The sequence below is a fragment of the Zingiber officinale genome, chromosome 2B, assembly GCF_018446385.1.
Source record: "Zingiber officinale cultivar Zhangliang chromosome 2B, Zo_v1.1, whole genome shotgun sequence".
NCBI lineage: Eukaryota > Viridiplantae > Streptophyta > Magnoliopsida > Zingiberales > Zingiberaceae > Zingiber > Zingiber officinale.
In genome coordinates, this window is record NC_055989.1 from 44,245,035 (window position 1) to 44,268,415 (window position 23,381).

At 35.6% G+C, this 23,381-nt stretch overlaps 1 protein-coding gene across 1 annotated transcript in view; it reads left to right on the top strand.

The window, feature by feature from the left end:
- Positions 1–3,366: 3,366 nt before the first annotated feature.
- LOC122045622 (peptidyl-prolyl cis-trans isomerase PASTICCINO1) overlaps positions 3,367–23,381 on the top strand; it is a 114,203-nt gene continuing 94,188 nt past the window's right edge. The window contains exons 1-6 of the mRNA XM_042605923.1: positions 3,367–3,856; positions 7,335–7,419; positions 7,654–7,723; positions 9,908–10,005; positions 10,701–10,823; positions 11,093–11,122. Of these exons, the coding sequence (XP_042461857.1) occupies positions 3,780–3,856; positions 7,335–7,419; positions 7,654–7,723; positions 9,908–10,005; positions 10,701–10,823; positions 11,093–11,122 (483 nt within the window). The 5' untranslated portion in view covers positions 3,367–3,779. The remainder of the gene's footprint in view (positions 3,857–7,334; positions 7,420–7,653; positions 7,724–9,907; positions 10,006–10,700; positions 10,824–11,092; positions 11,123–23,381) is intronic.

Genomic DNA, 23,381 nt, shown 5'->3' on the forward strand with positions numbered 1-23,381 from the left:
TAGAGTTATTTAAGGAAATAAATATCAGCTTTCCTTAAAAGGCTTTGCCTAGGCGGTGGTGGTTGCTCCCATATCCAAGAAGGTCATGTGCCTCGCCATGCAGTCCTGGAAGCCAATTTTGGAAATTAATATTTATGGAATTAATAACTTAGGTAGATTTGAATCAATAGTGTTAAGTTCCGCTTGCGATTCAAATCTAAACCATTAAGAATAGATAAGTTAAATTTGGAATCAATGATGTTAAGTTCCGTCTGCGATTCCTAATTTAACTTCTAAAGAATACAATAGGTTATTTAAGGAAAGGTTCGACACTTGTACAAAAAATTTTATACAGTGGAACCGGTATGTTTTCCTAGGCCTAACCAACAGAGGAAACATTTGGAGGAATGATAGCTTGACCTTGTCATCTGGTATGATTTAAACCTTTTAGTGAAATATTATTAATTTTTTATATTTATCATGTTATTAAAATTTTAAATAAATATAAAATGTATTTGCAGTTGACAATAAGCGAAGATTTCTATTAGTGCATATAGAATGATACTTTATATGTTTCTCGTTTGGTATGATTTTTAATCTTTTAAATTATGTTTATTAGGTTTATATTTCATTGTTTAATTTACTTATACAAATTTATTGATTGTATTTGTAGGTGACAGGTACTTGGATTTTGCATATGATGGTTGAAGATGATTGATAGTAAATTAGTTGAGTTTTTATTTTATAAGACTTTGTTAGTTTTAAAACTCAATGATTTGTTAGTATTTAGTTAGCATTGGATTTAATACTTTTACATTAGTATTGCATTTGTACTTTTGTGATGATGGGATGAATTGTGATGATATGATGAATGAATTGGATATATTGGATGTAAAACGTTTCTATTCTTATTTTGGTGAATTGTGATGATGGTTAAATTGTGATGGTGTGTAACTTTTTCTATTATGTGATGAATATTTTGTATTCTGAATAAATATTATTAATTTATTATGGTGTATTCTAAATATTTTTATTTAATGTTTTTATAAAATATTATAAGTAACATTTAATAATGTCATTATAGATTATATAAGATGCCAATTTAAAATAACCTTATAAATTATCATTACTAACACAATTTATTGTCCTTATATAAAAATTTAAAACATTTATAATTGTCAATATAAATTAGTTTAGGTGACATTTATATTTGTCCTTATTTAGATAATAAAAAGGTATGCATAAATATCCATGAAATAATTTTTCGTGACATTTTCGATTGTCATTATATTCCTATATTTAAGACACTTTTGAAGTTAGTATAAACATTTTATAATGACATTATACAAATGTCAGAAATACTAGAGGGTCTATGCTAACACCACATTTCAATACATTTTTTTGGTGATGTCACCATAGCTTTAGTGTCACTAAAAGTATACTATAAGGGCGTTTATGTGTGTCCTTAAAGACTTTAATTCTAACAGTGACGTCTTGCTCCATATGTAATGCATGACTGTATTAGGGGACATTGTCAGATAGTGCATTTGATTAGAATTGCACGCTCCAAGGCTATTTGACTCCAGTTAAGCTCCAAATTCACGTCTTATCAATAAAAATACACAAAGAATAGTTTTCTGAACTAAAAAGATAAAAATAATGCAAAAGCGATGAAAATATATAAAATATACTCATGTGATGAATTAAATGCATGAAAAATAATATCAAAAAAATATATATAAAGCGCACACATCATAGAGGTATCTTAGTAGATATGATGAGCTGAGACCTTTCAATGAATTTGAGTCAAAAGTTTTCAAGGCTATGTAAATTTTAGAAACTCTCATGATGTAATCTAGGCATTGGAATTTAGATCTGAGGGTACGATCACACTCAAGAGGCTATAAGGAGCACATTAATTTTACTTTGTATCGATTTTGAGATGGCTATTACCATCAATGACTTTTAACCAAATGCTCACTAATGGACAATAAGACCTCAAGCACAAAGAATTGAGGTTTGCATAGGATGAAGAAATTGAAATGAAAGGAATCATGGTCGGTAAGACTTCTTAAACAAAGAATATGTTTAGAATGAGAAGGGGAGTGACAGACCTACACCACAATGATTTAATCTTAAAAAACTCACCTCTAGGAAGCAGATGTAAAACAATGATTTTGAAGTCGAAAATAACAGTCAAAGGAAGAAGATTGAGAGAACCAAAGTCACAGCTTGTGTCGGAAGTCGATTTAGTTTTTAGTTTTCACAACGTAGATTATGACTAAAAAAAATGACTGACGATCGATTGAGTGAATGAGTGAAAAAAAATTGAAATTCTTTTTATATTTCAATATTTCAAAAGTGTCTTGAATGCTCGCGGTGGTTCGGACGTAAACACAAAAGTGCGATAAGTGATTTGAGTAATACTAAAAGTTGGATGCTCGATTGATTAAAATATTTTTAAATTTATAATTCATATAAAAGTTTTGACTTACTATTAGTTTGGCCTTTTACTCGATGCATAGAATTTAGAAAACGTAAGTTTGGTAGGAAAAGTAAAATGAGGTATATGCCATTTCAGTGATTAAGGAAAGAAGGTGTCTTTCAATTTTGCACATATTAACGTATATAAAGACTTTATATAATTAATTATTTTATTCTTTGATTCAACTTAATCATATATTCATTTTTTTAAACATCCAACTGACTCATCCTAAATGTCACCGTTCACGAAACGGTAAGTATCGTTAGGTGTGTTGTCCCATTTAGAAAATTTGTCTAGAGTTATTAACTACTCTTAATCATAAATTCATTGAAAAATGATTTAAAATTCACTAATAACAAACTATTCTTTCTTTACCGTACCCATGTAAGAAAAGATTTATTCTCATTCATTCTAGTATGTAAATTTTTATTTACTTCAATTCACTTATACGTATCGATTTATATAATTACCTTTCATTTTTTATAAGGAGAAAAATTTAAAATAAAATATAATTCTTTTTAAATTTAACACATTTAAATTAGAATATAGTGTATGATTTTTTTTCGTCTAACTAATCGATTGATTAATCAATTCAATCTAAATCAATCGATTGATAGGACTCCTAATCGATTCATCAATTAAAAAAAGTCATAGTAAATTTAATAAAAAATATATTAAATTCTAATTTAAATGTCCCGAATTTAAAAAAAATTATATTCCTTTTAAATATTTTTACTTATAAAATAAGAAAATAATTAAATAAATTGATATTTATTATATTTAATTAGGGTAAGAATAAATATTTGGACTAAGTAAAATTTAATTATCATCTGAGATTTTTTTTACCTTATTTTAATATGTTAAAAAATTCAAGCTAGCAGGGCTTTGGAATTTAGCTCTATAGGTTTGTGCCTCTGTTTCTGCGCCGGAGATCCCTTCGGTTTCGATCTTCACTAGTTCCCGAAGAGCTGCGCTATCCTCCGCCCTCCCTCAACGCGAGTTTCTCTCTTTTTCCCTGCGATTCTTCTTTCACTGGATCGGGCGATTCCCCTTCTTCGCTGGCGCTCGATTCTCCTCTTCAGGATCGCTCTCTTCTGTAGGAGCTTGTGTTTTTATTGGGGAGGTCTGGGGATTGATCAATCGTTTCTTTGTTGTTGTTGTTGTTGTTGGGGATCAAGTTGTTGTCAAGAACGAGAATCGTAGATATAGCGAGCATCACGGTCTCTGCCTTCCTCGAATCCCTTTGCAGCATCAGTATCCAGTCATAAGAAGGAGAATCTTTTCAGGGGCAATTTTCAAAGTGCATAGCAGAGAAATGGTGGTCGACAAGTCCTTGGAAGCAGAGCATGCACCCACGAAGAAGAAGAAAGCTGAGGAGGAGTTGGAGAAGAGGTTTCCCTTACCATTCCAAACTTTTTTAGGTCACAATTTCTTATTGTAGGAAGTACTGTCTCAGTATCCTGTATTACACCTGAGACCCTAAAGTATCTATGCATGGTTATGCCATTTTCAGAATCAAATTTATACTCAACCAAAAATTTTATTGCTCATTGTTGGTGTTTAGTTATTTGTGTTTTCTAGTAAAAATGTTTGAAGCAAAGAGAGCACTGCTTGCTACGTAGTTAGTTATGAAATTATTGCCATAGTACAATAATTTCAATTGATATATTTCTTTCTACGAGAAAGACGTCTAATGCCATGATGTCATTTTATGTGTTAGAATGATAACACAATAATTTTAATTCATACTTACTTTCTACAAGGTAGATGTCTGATGCATTAAAATGATACAAATGTTCTCCTAGTATAATAATTTCAATTGATATGTTTCTTTCTACAAGGTAGACATATGATGCCATGATATCATTTTATATGTTAAATTCTTTCTTAAGTTATCCGAGCAATAGCTTGCCCGGTCATAGTAGAAGTGATGAAACTACATTCCAAGGAACATTGTTTAAAATCTCATACCGTGTCAGACAAAATGATCAAAATGTATCATTATGATAAATTATTAAAACTCGATACTACTAGATGTTACTTAGTACGGACAAGATTTTATGTGTTGTGTCAATCATGTCGATAAGTATTGTTTCATGCCAATATTTAACACCTCTTAGTATGATACAATACAAATTAAGATGAATTAAGATTATGTTATTATTCTTTTTAGCTTGTCTCCCTACAATAATGGAAAATGGCAAAATTGTATCATTCCAAGTGGAAAACAAAATTTAAATTTAAGTATATAGTTGTGTTTTTCTTTTTTTCTTTTTTTGTCTCCTTACTCCTTTCATCTCCAATTCGTCACTTGCACTACATGATATTAGGCAAAAATTGAAGCTTCGGCGCATCTCAAGATTTTGAAGCTTGCCAAGGAATAACCCTTATTTCCATATCCTTATGTTTATTTTGTACAACTCAACAACATCAGAAAAGATTGCTCAGTCTTATTTGAAAGTTTACATAGTTGTGCGATATGCACCTTTTTTACTATATTAGAAGATGTACCATGGTATAGCGATGGAGCAAGAAAATATTCTAAGTGGGTACATAAAGGTGGACAAAAATTTGGCATATCTGACTTGACCTGACAAATCGAATGAAGCCAATCAAAAATATCAATTATTTCCTAGTTCTGGTTTACGTTATGAATTTCAATTATGTTGAATTTATAGCTTCAGATGGATTTCGAGTTCTTAAAAAAAAATTCTGAGCCAGAACCAGTCTTCAATATATATTCCATTTTTATGCCATTTCATTTTGTAATGTCAAAAGGGTATATTTTATATATATGTAGATATATTATAAGAAGCATATAATATTTATCATCTACCATAAATCAAAATCCTTTCATATGCTTACAATTTAGAACCATGTATTTCACTTATTGTTTGAAACCAAAAGAATTTTAAAATGCTTTAAAAGCCCAGAAATCATGAAAACCCAAAACAATAGGAAACTTGACCTGAAGCAACTAGAAAAAATATTCATTTTTTTTTACGAAATTTAAAGCTTGAGCTTCAGGTTGGATTTTCTTTCGTATCCTTAACTCTTTTGATTAGGTATCTTGATACTCTTAACTCTTCAGTTTAGGTCTGTTTTTTTCCTAAAAATCCAATCCAATCCAACAAAGTTTAATTCCTAGATGCAATTATATATTAAAAATAATTAAACAAATTAAAATGTATTTTATTATTTAAAAATGATTGATCAAAACTTGTATCTATTTGATTTAGTCGATTGAGTTGGCCATGCTAATTGAATAATGACTATCTAGTTTAATCTAACCAATCCAATAGATCATCTAAAATGACTAGGTGAATTCAGTTCGATTGATTGAATAAATTTGACTATCTTGATTTTATAACAATAGTTTGATTGTAAAAAATATAATTAAGGTACGATTATTGAAATTTGACCTCTATTCATTTTTGATCATGCAAACTTATCATGTATAACCAACTGTTAAATTTGATAACAAATGCTTACTATACTATGCTAGTTGTTGTCCTTTTTTTGGTGTTAGTTTTTTGAGCAAATGGTGTCAACATGTTTGAAATAGATGAAACATAATGTTTTTGTTTCATCATCATATGGCATATTCAAGGGTTCTTTTGTGTCAATTGACACCACTCTCTTGAACTTGACTCCACCATGGCTAGTGTCCATTGTTTTCACACAGTATGCATGTGCTTTTATCTAAATCTTAGGATGCTATTTTTGCATTCTCCTTCCAAGTTTGCATGGCCAGAGATGTGAAGCCAAAAATGGAAATAACATCTGCTCTTTTATTTGAATTTTCTAACATTTCTAATAAGGATTAAATTAATTTCGTATCTTAGATAGTCTCATTTAACAACCCAACATAAATTAATAGTAGAAAAATGTGCACGACTCCTAGAATTTAGTGTTGGAAGTTAAAGGATGGAAAATAAGATATATATAAGAAGTGGGTAGGAGTACAGGTATTAAATATATGGTGACTAATACAACATGTGATAAGCGGTCATTAAAATTAAAAATGGTAGCCAAGACTACTTAGTGAGTCAAAGGATGCACACTACCAAGTAAATAGTTTTGATGGTGGAATGAGAAAATATGAGATAAAGGCAAAACGAATAGTCTATAAGGATTATACACTTGTAAAAATGAAGAAAACATAAAAAGTATATAGTAGCAGAAAAAGAGGCCGAAGAGGCCGAAAAAAGCTATGAATGAAGTTAAGAATAACGACAACGGGATACAAAAGAAGGGGAAAGAGATATTTATAGAGTAGCTAAAGCGAGAGATGTTTTATGCAAAATAGATGGTTGAAATGGAGAGCGTCGGTGTTCTATGTGATCGTAAAGTACTTTTAAAATTTAAAGGGAAATTTTACAAAATGACGGATACACTTGCTAGGTTATGACTCGAGTACATAAGCTAAAGATAAAAGTTGTAGAGATGAGGATGTTAAGGTAGGTGTGTGGACATATGAGGATGGACAAGATAAGAAATGTCCTTAGACATGTACTTAGACAATCGGGGTTGCAGCTATTGAGGAAAACTTGGGAGTTACGTTTAAGATGGTACATATATGTACTTAGACAACTATTAGACAATGTGAAACTATGACAAATATGTACATTAAACGAGAAAGATGAAGAGGAAGACCATAAAACATTTGGTTAGTAACAATAAAATAAGATAAAATTTATTTAAATATCGATGATGATATAGTAAAGGATAGAGTCCAATGGTGTAGAAGGATCCATATAGCCGGCCCCACCTAGTGGGATAAGACTTGGTTGTTGTTGTATCCTAAAGAGTCTCATTTGGATGTCACTGAGTTCTTGTGGTAACTGACTTCATATTTTCTACTTAATAGGAGAAAAAAAATTACTCCTGGATGTTTGATGAAAGCAATTATCAGATCAGGAGATGGCAAAGCAAAGCCTGCAGATGGAGATCAGGTACCACTAACCATTATACCTTTTTTTATTCTAGATTGATATTTGATTGCATCATGCATACTTAGATCTATGACTTTTATTTTCCAAGCTATACATTTGAAATACATATTATTCTGTTACATAAATGGTAAGTACTTATCTTTACTCAGTTCTCTTGTATTGATAGGAAAGTCTCAAGCAACTATTTGCAACAAATTTTCCTTATTATACAAAAACATAATAATTATGTTGCAGGCAATATTCCACTGCACCACCAGAACTCTAGATGGCATCATTGTTGATTCAACTAGATCAGAACATGGAGGTGAATACTTAGTGTAGTAAATAAATATTTGTCTTGTTCTCTTCAGCAAAGGAAGTTAAATCTGCTTCATTATTTTCTGAACTTTTCATTTTTTGACCTTGTTTCCATTTTTTGGTTTCTCTACCTGAATGTTACACAAAATTATGAAATTCATACCCTTTGTTATGCTTGTTGTTTTTAGTTCTGTGGTTGGCATTTGATTGATGCCTTTTTAGCTGCATGAAAGATTGCTATTTTCTAACGTGGTTCCTTTATAGGATGGCATGACTCCTTGTTTTCCAGTCTAATATTGTTGATTCTGTTCAGAAAATGCCCAAAGTAGCCTTGACGTATTGTTTCCACTCTCAGATTAACTTATGAAAGTTGTTGTGGCTGATGTTCATTTTGATTTGTCTCTTATATAGTTTGGAAGTAGATGAGTTCAATTTGTTGCATCTAGCTGGATACTTCTGTTGTTTGTTTGCCATGCAAGTTATATCTATAATCACTACGTTCATGATTTTTTTAAAGATACTTTGTCTTAGCTATCTGAAACTTAAATATATCAGTAAGTGTGGCCTTTACACTTGTACTACACAGTTACCTATGCGTCCGTCAAGTACCCATCACTATCAATTTAAGGTATAATGCCAGTTTGAAAAACATTTTAAATTCTGATGGTTGCTGATAAAATATTTTAGACTCTTGAACCCTAGTAACACGACCAAAACACTTTTATCAAGTCAGCTGTTTCTGGTTCAGGATACAACATGGGATTTTAGAGTGACTTAGCTCAACATTTTCAGCTCTTACATCTCTTATCATGAGAAACATAGTTGAGTACTTGTGTGTTCACTTATTTTGTTTCTTTGACAGTTTGAGTTTGGAATATCTTGCTTCTCACAATAGATAATTGGTGAAAAAACAGCCATGCTTCTAGGGATGACAATTTTCTTCGAATCCGACAGAATATCCGATAGCAGAGCCAAATGGAGGAGGGTACAGAGGGACTACTGATATCTGATATCCGACATCCGACTCGAATACTTGATTAAATAATATGTATATATTAAAGATTTTTTTTTCCAAAACTCACTAACTATTTTTGTTGATGTTAGGAGTAGGCTATATAGATATTTAATCTATTTTTTTTAATTATATATATATATATGATGTTAATTCTAATATGCTTTTGTTGAATAATGATAGTTGGATGGAAAGAAGAAAAATTGTTAGTATAGAAGATAGTTGATCCCTTAATGAGTATGAGGATAAATATCCGATCCTCGATGGGTATGGGGACGGAGAATATGGAATCCAATTTGAACCCGGCCCATTGCTATCACTACTTTCTAGTCATTCAAAAATATTTACACCTTTTTCCTATCAAGAGAAATTAGGTTTCTGAACCTGGATTGTTTGTTGGTCTTCCTCAGAAAGCTTGCAATAATTTTGCACTATGTTTAAGCAATCAAAAGGCTGTTTCCTTTTATCTATTACATATCTGGTTGCAGACCAAATCAAGCTTTGAAATTTTACTTTGAGCTAATATTTTGGTCTATGACTAGAGCAAGATGTGTCAATTTGATACCGATAGTGCCGAGATGTGGTGTTGGAGATACCCACGAGGAGGGAATCAATGAGAAGAGGAAGAAGAGAATCAAGATGCCAAACCTTAGCCTTTACTTCATTGTTGCCTTGCCTCGTGCTGTATCACCATTGTCGCTGAAGGCTCAGGTGCTCAAGATAAGCTTCATACCTCATTGCGGAAGCATGTGCCCCAAGGGGAGCCTCTGATTCTGTTGTCGTCATCATGAAAGCTTCTCAAGTATTATCGTCTTAGGATAATTCGCATGTTGGTTGACAGGTGGAATGAAATATTTTACCTCTGTTCACCGACACAAAATGAAATTCCAAACCTCGGTCCAAACACAACGTAGGTCATCTTCATCTTACCAATTAGTTATTCTAAAGGGAAAATGTACAATGACTCAAAGAGGCTGATCAAGTGAAAAGGTTCAAGAGAAAAGTTTCTCTTAGTTCTTTTTCACAACATATAACAACATATTAAAGTTGACTTCTGTTATGCTTTCTTGAGTGTGTTGAATATTTGTTATTATGCACGTTTGTTAATAATCTTTATTGGACAACAACGTTCTAGTATCTAAGAAAAATTTTATGCTTCATTTTTGTTTGACATAATAGGCAAAGACAATCCTATAAGAAATGTTTTGGGGAAAAGCAAGATGATTCTGGGCTTTGTTGAAGGAATTCCTACTATGACAAAGGGTGAAGTAGCAATGGTAACTCCTCTTGGTTGGCTATGGTTCATTGTTATTTCATGCTGAGGTCATCTGCTCTTTCGTTTATTTATCTAAAGTCACTCAGCATTTGTTTTTAAAGATATGCTTTTGAACAATCTTTTCCATTTTTGAGAATATTCAATAATGAATTTTAACTTCCCTACTAAGAACTGACCTGGATGAGTAAACTTGGCCTCTCATTAGCTCCCTAAAATGAATAGAGAGCTCTATAAGTCGTGTTTAAGTCTTTTCTTATAGTTTCCTTGGGTTTTTTGCAAACATGATACTCACTTGTTTCTTCCTCTTATGTGCTATGAAATCTCTGCATCTTGTGCCAGTAATTTCAGTCTACTATTTATTGTACAGAAGATAACCATGTGGCTTTCTTCAAACATTTCAAAAAACTATCACCAGCTCATGTTTTACTAAAGTTAAGCATGTGGTTTTGTCATTGCTTCTGTTTAGTTGGAAGGTTGTGGTATGTAAGCATGTCGGTGTTTTTTTATCACAAGTATTCTCTCATAAGATCCTGGTACATCTTACTAGTTTCTTTTTTGTTTGGCTGTGTTCCATTCCATGCAATTCCTTCTTGTTAGCGGAAGCTCTAATCTATTTTCACCATTTCGTTTGGCTCTGATAAGAATGCAATGCCCCTTATTTTTCTAAACTTTGATATCTATTTTATTTGTTTGCAGTTCAAAATGAAACCTGAGATACACTATACTGAGGAGGATTGTCCACTTACGGTCTCGGAGACCTTCCCCAAGAATGACGAACTTCACTTTGAAATTGAGATGATTGATTTCCATAAAGTCAAAGTATGAAAAATGAATCAAGTGCCATCCATATTAGTCTCTTTTCTCCAGGATGTCATTATGAAAATTTCTTGCAATTCAAACATCTCTTTTGTTCATCTTGTGTTCATTATATATATTTTAGGGAAAAATTTTTCTGAAGAATTAATTTCTATATTCTTAGTACAAATCCATGGTCACCTAATCAACAATTTTCTCTGGAGTTAATTTAGATTTATATGGATTATCTTGCATGCACTGCTTTGTGTTATCTAATGTGAGCTCCTCTCCAGGTCAGTGAAGATTTAGGAGTTGTGAAGAAGGTATGTAAAATGATGCAAAGTACCATTTTGAATAAATGAAATTTCAGTTCTATAGTATTCATTTAGATGGTATTTTCCACTTCATTTCCCTTTGAGAAATAATTATTCTGTTTATAAACTTCTCAAATGAAATCTTTGGTGTACCATCTCATTCAAGGATTGGAATCTTATGCTATTTGGGTTGGCACAATCAAACTTGCCATTCCACCCACAAACAGAAGCCAACGTTGTGTTAGTACAGCATTCTTTAAGTGTACCAGCATTGCCCACTTTTATTGGATGACATTGAATGAGATTCTCCATGTCTTGTAGGTATAGGTCAACAAATATTCTCCATGTTTTTCAAGTATGGTTAAGATAGGGAATCTTAAAGTAATTGTTTTGGTGGGCAATGTGTGTGGTCAGAGTAAATGGTTTTTTCCTCTAGTAATAATCATCAACTTTACAATTGTAATTTTAAGGTATTTATTAGAGCTTTAATTGAATTACTAATTTAATGATCTATAACTTCAATATAACCTCAATAGTTATCTAGTTAATTTTATTAGTTACTATTTATGTTAATTATATATTATTAAAACATGGTGAAATCAAGGTTCAAAATTTAGAAGTGTGTCGAAGCTTCGATCTAATCAAGGTGTCGGGAATGGATTGGAATTGATGGAAAGATATTGTTTTGATTCATGGTGTCGGGAATGGATTGGAATTGAAGAAGTAAGGAGATGAAGCATAGGAAAGAGACATTTAGAGTCTTAGCAAATGGTGTCATTTAATATCTTAATTCAATTTGAATATCAATAGTCCCTCCTTAGACCAATATGTCAATGTGTATCCTACTGAGACTTCGTATCCTACCAACATAATTTGGGTTTATTGGTTGCACTTTGCCATTTATTTTTCATCTAATGTGATTCTAAACTTTTTTTTTTGAGCATGTACGTGTTTGAAAACAATGTTCACAAGTCTAGGTCTATTTAGGTTTGTATAGCATTCACATTCACATTTTGTAATGTAATTTGTAGTAACTTTGCAAATTAAATAAATAATAAAAAAAAAGGCATGCAGTCTGGTGCACGAAGCTTCCGTCATGCGGGGTCCCGTGGAAGGATCCATTGTACGCAGCCTTACCCTGCTTTTTGCAAGAGGCTGTTTTCAGGATTCGAACCCGTGATCTTTTGGTCAAATGACAACAATTTTACCGTTGCGTCAAGGCTCCTCTTCTGTCAATTAAATAAATATCATCTAAAAATTAGTATAAAAAAATACTAATTTCTGTGAGGAGTTGGAGTTCTACTCTTATCAAAAGGAATAATGTGACTGGGATGATAATCCACTAAGGTTGATGTTGTGCGTATGAAGTGTACATTTAACAAACCATCAGTCTTTCTTAATTAGCCAAGTTAACATAACATGTTTGGGAAGCAATAGGAACTATAATGAAACTAGTTAAAAAGGTAGGTGTATGGTGAATAATTATTCTTATGCACTTTGTGTAGTTTGAATCATAGGATTCATTATTCATACTATACGATACCTTACAATTATGTTTTTTAAAATGATACAATTCTTGAAATGAAGAAGCATGAAGATTTAGCTTATACAAACCTTATACCATTTTAAAAATAAGTAAGAAATTTCGTTGAAATCTAACCATCTAAAAGGAAATCTCATTAAGAAATTAAATTAATTCTAACATAATCGAAATTAAACCAAATTCATTAAAAAAAAGAAGAAAAGGAGTAATATAATTTATATTTAACTATAAAGCTTCAATAGATTGGAATCTCAAAGTCAATGATAATGGATGATATGAAGCCGTATATTTTGTTATGAATTAGCATAATGTTACTCCATCTATACTATTATGCTATTAAATGAAATATTATATTATTTTTAATATTTTTAGATTTTACAGCTATCTTGAATAAGATAGAATTATTTTTTTAACATATTATATCTTTATTTTTGTCTAAATCTTACAATTCACATTTGAAATTTCATTGATGGGGTGATAACGGGACCCATTAAGTGCGGGTCAAAGGACGGAGATAACAATCAATGTGAAAGTCAAAGTCAAGGAGGTCAACGTCAGAGAACCAAGGGGCTCACCGAAGAGGGGCCAGGCGGAGCTCTCCTGCAGTGGTCGATCGGGTATGAATCGCTTGACTGACAAAGGTTTGGTCCAAAAAGAACGCTCGAGCAGCCGAGATCATCAGGCGCTCGTTACGGAGCAGAGGAGCGTTAGGACGATCGGAGTGTTAGTCTAATCGGGCATAACCGAGCCACTGCACCCAGTTATCGCAAGGAAGAGCAACCAATGCTGATCGAGCGGAGGTGTCCCCATCGGAGTGGCTTCCTCGCTCGATCGAGCAGCGGGATCCTTGACGTATCTCTCAATATCTTTTTGGGAGATAGTGTCGCTGACACGAGACATTGACAACAGGCAGATCGTACGATGGAAACTTCTACTGTCTTGTTAGGGAAATGCATGCTTTGTTAAGGTAGGGTGTCAGAGGCACTTTCCTGACATATCCTTTCATAGGATAAATTGGAGAATATGCCCACGACCAATTGGAGAATGTGCCCACGCCTTGAGAAGCGGGCACATCGCCCACCAAGGCACTATATAAAGGGGGTCTATACACCGACAGAGATACGCGTTATTCACTATTCACTCCTGTGTCTACTATTGCTCCATCTTTTTCCTCTTTCTGGTGACTGACTTGAGCGTTGGAGGGTCAATGTTGGGACCCCTTCCCTGGCTCAACACTGACATTTTTGTGTTGCAGAGCGGAGCGGAGTCTACATCCAGTCAACGCATCAGCCACATCTCCAATTTGCCATCTCCACGATTTTCAGACAGGATCATATTGGTGATGTAGCCTACATCCAAAACACGAAGATGGAGGACGCTGGATGACTCACCACGACGACTTTAACAAAGGAGGAGTCAATTATGCCGCACCACCAACTGCTCCTTTTATTCCACCTACAAGATCCACATGGGATGATGAAGACAATAATGAAGCCAGTAATGATGACGCCAGAAATAATAAAGCGCTTCATATTGACAATAACAGCAACAATGATGAGTACCTTGAGTATCTGCAATATTTAGCTTTGCAGGATACACCAATGCCTCCCACGCATAACAATGAATTTCTAAATCCATTTGCGGAAGGTGGTGGGGAGATAGTGGCAGCTGGAACTGAAACCCCTGAACACCCAGGTATTATTAGATCTGATGATTGGGTTTCTGATTATCCTAAATTACAACAGCTGCAGGAACAAATTTATTCCCAAGCGGAATCTGCTTATAGACCTCCTGCTGACACAACAATGAACCCTGTGGGATATCCTCCTAATCGAGCTCCAAAAGATGAGCCCGTAAGTCATTCAGTTCCACCTCCAAAACAAAATTTCAAAAGGCAAGATCAATCTGAATGGTGGAATCTACCCACAGCACAACAGCAGACAGGAGCAATCTTGACGCTACCTCCTCATCTTAGTAGAATAGAGGACGTATTCTTGAGGTGGGAAGCTATAACTAAAAATATAGTTGCTTTGCAAAACTTTGCAGATCCCCAAGACAAAGCCGACTACATTGAAAATTTATTGGGAGAAACAGAAAGGCTAACTTGGATACAGTGGCGTATGGCGTATCCAAATGAATATCAGGAGTTGATCAACTCCAGTGATGGGAGAAACGACACTCAAAATATAATCTCTCAGATTAGAAGAGTATTTATGCTAGAAGATCCGTTTCAAGGATCAACGGATATGCAAGATAGAGCATATCGAGATCTTGAAAGATTAAATTGCCAACAGGTAAAAGATCTTATCCCGTTTCTTACTGACTATATGAATCTTGCTTCCAAGACAGGAAGGCTTTTCACCGGACCAGAATTGTCTGAGAAATTTTGGCTTAAGCTTCCTGGAGAACTGGGTAGGCGAATCAAATCTGCCTTTGATGAAAAATATCAAGGGAATACTGTGGGAGTGCATCCCAGAGTAATTTTCACCTACAAGTACTTGGAGGAAGAATGTAAGAAGGCTCATAGTCTTCAGGAATTTCAATACCCTCAAAAAGAGCTACTCTTCTGGTGTTTTTAAACTCTTTAGGACAGTCCCGCGCAAAGTGCCCTTCTTCGCCACACAGAAAACATTTGCATTTCTTGTTTCTGAGTAGGTGCTTCTTTTTCTCTACTCTAGCATGCGTTTGATGGGGTTTGCCCTTGTAAGTTGTTGACTGCCTAAGTCCATACTTCTTCTTAGAGTCTTGGTAATACCCAGGAATGGGCATTTGACTGCAGAAGGACAAATCTTTAAGGGATCTGCTGAATGCCGCCTTCTTACATTCTTCCTCCAAGTACTTGTAGGTGAAAATTACTCTGGGATGCACTCCCACAGTATTCCCTTGATATTTTTCATCAAAGGCAGATTTGATTCGCCTACCCAGTTCTCCAGGAAGCTTAAGCCAAAATTTCTCAGACAATTCTGGTCCGGTGAAAAGCCTTCCTGTCTTGGAAGCAAGATTCATATAGTCAGTAAGAAACGGGATAAGATCTTTTACCTGTTGGCAATTTAATCTTTCAAGATCTCGATATGCTCTATCTTGCATATCCGTTGATCCTTGAAACGGATCTTCTAGCATAAATACTCTTCTAATCTGAGAGATTATATTTTGAGTGCCGTTTCTCCCATCACTGGAGTTGATCAACTCCTGATATTCATTTGGATACGCCATACGCCACTGTATCCAAGTTAGCCTTTCTGTTTCTCCCAATAAATTTTCAATGTAGTCGGCTTTGTCTTGGGGATCTGCAAAGTTTTGCAAAGCAACTATATTTTTAGTTATAGCTTCCCACCTCAAGAATACGTCCTCTATTCTACTAAGATGAGGAGGTAGCGTCAAGATTGCTCCTGTCTGCTGTTGTGCTGTGGGTAGATTCCACCATTCAGATTGATCTTGCCTTTTGAAATTTTGTTTTGGAGGTGGAACTGAATGACTTACGGGCTCATCTTTTGGAGCTCGATTAGGAGGATATCCCACAGGGTTCATTGTTGTGTCAGCAGGAGGTCTATAAGCAGATTCCGCTTGGGAATAAATTTGTTCCTGCAGCTGTTGTAATTTAGGATAATCAGAAACCCAATCATCAGATCTAATAATACCTGGGTGTTCAGGGGTTTCAGTTCCAGCTGCCACTATCTCCCCACCACCTTCCGCAAATGGATTTAGAAATTCATTGTTATGCGTGGGAGGCATTGGTGTATCCTGCAAAGCTAAATATTGCAGATACTCAAGGTACTCATCATTGTTGCTGTTATTGTCAATATGAAGCGCTTTATTATTTCTGGCGTCATCATTACTGGCTTCATTATTGTCTTCATCATCCCATGTGGATCTTGTAGGTGGAATAAAAGGAGCAGTTGGTGGTGTGGCATAATTGACATAAAAATTATACCTTCCGCTTGGCTCTCCAAGGGTATCCCATCTGGGATTTGTATCTGGCTGCCCCAAGGGTTCCCATCTGCTATTTGTAGTTTCTTCATTGGAGAAAACACATAAGAACTGTGTTGATGAGGTAGATGCTCTGGTTGAAGAGGTATCTTTAGGAGCCTTTAGTGCATCTAATTCAGCTTGTAATTGTCGCCGGTATTCTCGTGAATCTCGTAGCTGTCTTCGAGAAATGGCAAAACTTCGCTCAAATGAATCATTTTCAGCTAATAGATCTAAATAGGCCTCTTCTTCTCGGAACTTATGTTGCTCCACAGCATATTGTCGCGCTTTAGCTTGTATTGCTAATAATTTTTCTTCCGGAACAGTTTTAATTGCTAAAGGTGAAATTACCTCCTTCTGTTTGTCTTCACGCACTTGATCTTCAAACAGTGGTGCCCCTTCCGTTCTCGTAATTGCTGTAACGGGGGGATTTCTGCTTGACGTGGCCATCACTTCTTTGCTGCCTTAGCCTGTTCTTCTTTCAGAATTTGAAATGGGTCTGTAAAGACTCTTAACTTGCCTTTGGATTCTTTTGGCTTTTCTTGGAGAGAAATAGCCTGGATCCTTTCTGAAAGATTTTTAATAACTTCGTCTGGTAGGGTTGGCTGGACTCGAACTTCTTTTGCTTCAAGCTTTTTAACCCTTTCTTCAAGAGATTCTAGCTTTTCAAGTATTGAAACTAAAAGCTGAATCTGTGTATTAGCCTGTTTAATCAAGATATTATTACTGCTAATACCTCCTTTATAGTCAGAAGGTTTACAAAAGCCTACTGCTGGGGATTCAATGCCTTCAGTGGCCTGAAGTGCCTCTTTATATGAATTTGTAGCTTTTGTGTTTATAAAACTCATGAAAATACCCAACCTTCGACTTTGTGTAGTAGGGCTTCTACCCTATCTACCTTTTGTTTTAACTCTTCAGATAGCTTAAGAGCTTGTTGCTCAATAAGCTTAGGCTGCTCAGTTGTTTTTCTAAGAAGGTCCTCCAATTGCCTCTTAGTTAATGGTTTGTTACTGAGTACCTCGTTAGTAAGGTTTTTCAAAGCCTCACTGAGCTTTTTATTCTCACCCTTTAACTCGTCCAATTGCTCTTGTATTTGTTTAAAGTTTTTGAGATGCACTCTACAAGATAAACAAACTCTATCGTATACTACTGAGATATTATGAGCTAATTCTCTTTGAGTTGGCTGACTCTCTGTTTTTGCTAAGTCAAGGTATTCTAGGTTCGAGGTATGGGATTTAGTATACCATTCTTGTATATGTTCCTCCCAACGTCTGGACATAGACACAATTATATCTGCACCCTTTTATTTTATTCACTTTCCCATTTATGGCTTACAGCTTAGAGGGTTCTAAGAGCTTTCTTGCTCACACAGGTGTGCCCTTGGATTTATCTCGGCGCCCTCGCCTTTTTACCAAGTTAGGACCTGTTCTTTTGCAATCCACCCGTCGTTCCCCGGTCGCCTTATTACCACAAATTTTTAGCTTCTAAAAATTAAGGGCTCAAATATTCAGACACTATATCAGTTCATGTGGTCGCTATAACTGATCAACAGTTGCAATTCGCTAGGCATGCCTTCGTATTTCGCTATAACTGATCAACAGTTGCAATTCGCTAGTACGAATTTTAAAGAAAGATGTCTTTTATTGTTTTGGAGAACAACATACCAAAAATTTATATACCATACCCATCCTTTCCCCTGAGAATACCCTGAGTAAGGTTTTACTCAGCTATAAGAACTAAGCTCTGATACCAAAAAGGGGCGGAAACGTCTTCTTTCAAAGAAACTTAGATAATGTATCAAAGAGAAAGTACAGGACTAAATTACTTAGAAAGGAATTCAGAAAAACTTGCTTAAGAACTTAAGACTTACAAGAAACACTTCTCAAAGTAGAACTTGTACCGTGACTCGGTGTGTGTTCTGCAATGAGTATACTAGAGGGTTTTATAGAGAAGGGAAGAGAAGGATCAGGATGAGCTGAGTGCACATGTGGGCCTCATCATCACTCACGAGTATCCTTTGCTTTTCCTTTGTCTATCCCTTTACAACACAGCCTAGACTCTTTACAGCTAAGGCTAATTGATTCTTTTTCATTTGGACGGCTCCCCGAGGCTCAGTCCATGTGAAGTCGAATCTTCTTTTCTAAAGCAAAATAAAGGCATATCTTCTTTTGGATTTGATGGGACGGCTCACCACGCTCCTTCATTCTTTTTCTCATGGTGGAGTGTCCACCATTTCTTGGATTACTCCTTGTAGCTGAAGGAAAGCACCGAATAAAGAACTCTTTACAGCCGTAACCCTTGGCAGGGAATCTTTAAAGTAGAGTCCTTTAGGATGCTTAGATCTGATACTGAAATCTGCCTCCTTGATATCTTGGATAAGCTTGAGCTCAAGGATGTTATGGATAAGTTGGTTGGCAACGGTCTTCTCGATGTCGGCAAGATGCTTCCTGGCGTCTTCTTCGAGAACAGTGCAGACTCCTGGGCCTCGACTATGGGTAACTTCTTTGTATTGAGCCAGAAAGTGATAAGGCTCTTCAGATGTTGAGTTGCCTGATTGTTGGGCTTGGCTTGGAGTTGAGTAATAGTATCCTCCCATTGTTGAAGAACCAATTCGTCTTCGTTTGTAAGGATCCATGGGCCTGTAATTACAGAAACCAAACGAGACAAAGTGTCAGCCAGAGTGTTATCCTTACCTTCAATATGCTGGAAATGCACAGGAATGCCCAGCCCGGTAATAAAGTCCGTAAATGAGATCCATCGGACTCTTGAAGGTTTGTTCTGTGCTGTTTTATTGAAGAAGCTTATGATTGCTTGGCAATCTGTTCGGATGAGAAGCTCCTCCTTATCAAGATAATAAATTTTAAAACTATTCATGCTGTTCATGATAGCATGAATCTCCGCATCTATGGTTGATTTGAGAGGGGAAAACTTTCCACTTGCGTAAGCACTGACTAATTCTGCTGTCTTTGGATCATATTTTTGGGGTTTCCATTTTAAAACACCTCCCCAACCTTCCATGCAGCCGTCAGCTTCAATTATCACATAGCACTGTGCAGGTGGTATAGCTAATTCAGGTAAATTTTTGATAATAGATTTTACCTTATCAACCAGGGCCCAATCTTGGCCATTCATTCGCTTTTCACCATTAGGGGATGTCTTGGAATATAGTGGTCCAAGAATTTTTCCCAAATTAGGGATATATGAACGGGCGTAATTAAGAATTCCCAACCAAGATCTTAACCCCTTGGTAGTCTGCAGTTCTTCATTCTTGAAGTCAGCTACCTTGGAAATAATATGTGGTTGAAGTCTAATCTTCGAATTTCCAATGGTTGCCCCCAAAAATTCTATTGTGGAACTGCCAATTTTCATTTTTGTGGGGCTTAGTATAAGCCCATTTCTTCGGCATATATTCAGAAGGACCTTAAGATGCTCCTGATGCTCTTCCTCCGTTTCTGAAAAGACTAAGATGTCGTCAATATAAACTGCTATAAATTTTTCTGTACCTCGAAAGCAGTTATCCATTTTTCTCTGGAAGATTGCAGGGGCATTTTTCAAGCCAAATGGCATCACCAGCCATTCAAAGAGTCCCTCGGGTACCCAGAATGCCGTCCATGATATTGAGTCAGGGTCCATGGCTACTTGGTGGAAGCCACTTTTAAGATCAAATTTGGAGAAGATTTTGCTTCTTCCAACCTTGTGAATAATGGTATTAATACCAGGTAGGCTGTACTGATCTTTATATGTATTATCATTCAGCCTTTTATAGTTGAAAACCATTCTCTCCTTTCCTTTTGTTTCCTTCCCTGTCTTAGGGTCAACTGTTGTACCAGAATGTACTATAATAGCTGTAGTTCTGTGACAGCTATTACTTGGTCTTATAACCTTCAGATCAAGGAGAGCTTTTATGTGATTGCGGAAAGAATCCATCATCTGGGGAGTCACATGTTTAAGAGGTCTATCTTCAATTGTTAAATCTGGATTCTTAATCGCCAGTCTGCAAGTAACTTGATTAGAAGCCCAATACTTCATAGGATTATTCCCAATATAACCAGTATTAGTCAATTCAGAAATCAAATCTTGGAGATGCTGTCCGGGTTGCCATAGACATACCTGCTCCTGGATTTGATTGTATTCTTCTTCCTCGAGCTCTAATTCTTCTATTGCAGGGGCTGTAGGTACAACCTGTTGAGTATGAATTGTTGTAATATTTTTGTCCAAATTAGGGATATATGAACGGGCGTAATTAAGAATTCCCAACCAAGATCTTAACCCCTTGGTAGTCTGCAGTTCTTCATTCTTGAAGTCAGCTACCTTGGAAATAATATGTGGTTGAAGTCTAATCTTCGAATTTCCAATGGTTGCCCCCAAAAATTCTATTGTGGAACTGCCAATTTTCATTTTTGTGGGGCTTAATATAAGCCCATTTCTTCGGCATATATTCAGAAGGACCTTAAGATGCTCCCGATGTTCTTCCTCTGTTTCTGAAAAGACTAAGATGTCATCAATGTAAACTGCTATAAATTTTTCCGCACCTCGAAAGCAGTTATCCATCTTTCTCTGGAAGATTGCAGGGGCATTTTTCAAGCCGAATGGCATTACTAACCATTCAAAGAGTCCCTCAGGTACCCAGAATGCCGTCCATGATATTGAGTCAGGGTCCATGGCTACTTGGTGGAAGCCACTTTTAAGATCAAATTTGGAGAAGATTTTGCTTCTTCCAACCTTGTGAATAATGGTATTAATACCAGGTAGGCTGTATTGATCTTTATATGTATTATCATTCAGCCTCTTGTAGTTAAAAACCATTCTCTCCTTTCCTTTTGTTTCCTTCCCTGTCTTTGGGTCAACTGTTGTGCCAGAATGTACTATAATAGCTGTAGTTCTGTGGCAGCTATTACTTGGTCTTATAACTTTCAGATCAAGGAGAGCTTTTATGTGGTTGCGGAAAGAATCCATCATCTGAGGAGTCACATGCTTAAGAGGTCTATCTTCAATTGTTAAATCTGGATTCTTAATCGCTAGTCTGCAAGTAACTTGATTAGAAGCCCAATACTTCATAGGATTATTCCCAATATAACCAGTATTGGTTAATTCAGAAATCAAATCTTGGAGATGTTGTCCAGGTTGCCACAGACATACCTGCTCCTGGATTTGATTGTATTCTTCTTCCTCGAGCTCTAATTCTTCTATTGCCGGGGCTGTAGGTACAACCTGTTGAGTGTGAATTGTTGTAATATTTTTATAGAAGGTTACCTCATTGCCTTCTATTCGAATTCCCCCATGCATAGCTCGGATAAAGTTGCAGCCAAGAATCATAGTAATATTTCCTCCCAATGTTAACGGAAAGGCATAGGTATAGGGTATTCTGAATTGATGTTCCCCTATCTTCATACTTCCATATTTCAACTTCTTATTTGCGGAAGTCCTTGAATTGATGCCACTGAAATTGACAATGAATGTATTATCTTCAATAGCTAAAGGAGGTATTGATACCTGGTCAATACAGCAAGTAGTAGCTCCGGTATCAAGGATAGCATTGACTTTGAAATTTTCTATTCCCGGAATGGAGAGTTCTACTACCAGATTAAAAAGCCCATTTGTTTTTAACTTCGGCTGCTTGGCTTCTTCTATGGAAAATACCTTTTCTTTCCCTGAATCAATAAGAACATGAGATTCTTCCTCAAATATTTCTTCTTCTTCTTCTTGAAAAACCTCTTTCCCTTTTTCCAGTCTTCCTCTAAGATCTTTGTTTTCCAGCTCAAGAAGATCCATCTTGAGTTTAAGCTCTTCGTTCTCAGTATCAACTTCTAATATGTTTGCATTTTGAATTCGGAGCATTTCCTCTTTTTCAGCAGCGTATTCTTTCTTCAGCTGATCCCTCTGAATTTCAGCCAATAATTTTGTGATTGCAATTTCTTGCTTGAGTCTTTCAATTTCTGCTGCTGCCCAGGTAATGTAGTTTTGCTGTTCCTGGATTAAATTAGTAGGAGTAAAAGGAACAGGAACTGACCTTTCAACTGGTATGCTCATGTCAAAATAATTTCGGGTACACATCTCGCATGAAGTAATCTGACAAACACCGCAATGCATCCGATGTTTTTGCATAGTGATCCTTTTACAGCAGGAACACTTCTGATATGGAGATGCTATTTCTCCATTAATTTCCCAAATATGGTTACAGTCATGCTGTAACTTGGACACCTTCACCATTGACTGCCATCCTTCCGTTTTTCCTATCATGTATGAATTTGTTTGCTCTATAAAGACAAATAACATTTCTTGATTAAGGATGGTGTTCACCTGGTAATCTTCTCCTTCAGATATACTGAATATAGCGTCCGAGGGTGCATCACCTTCTTGTACAGACATAATCTCATAGTCTTCAGGAATTTCAATACCCTCAAAAAGAGCTACTCTTCTGGTGTTTTTAAACTCTTTAGGACAGTCCCGCGCAAAGTGCCCTTCTTCGCCACACAGAAAACATTTGCATTTCTTGTTTCTGAGTAGGTGCTTCTTTTTCTCTACTCTAGCATGCGTTTGATGGGGTTTGCCCTTGTAAGTTGTTGACCGCCTAAGTCCATACTTCTTCTTAGAGTCTTGGTAATACCCAGGAATGGGCATTTGACTGCAGAAGGACAGATCTTTAAGGGATCTACTGAATGCTGCCTTCTTACATTCTTCCTCCAAATATTTGTAGGTAAAAATTACTCTGGGATGCACTCCCACAGTATTCCCTTGATATTTTTCATCAAAGGCAGA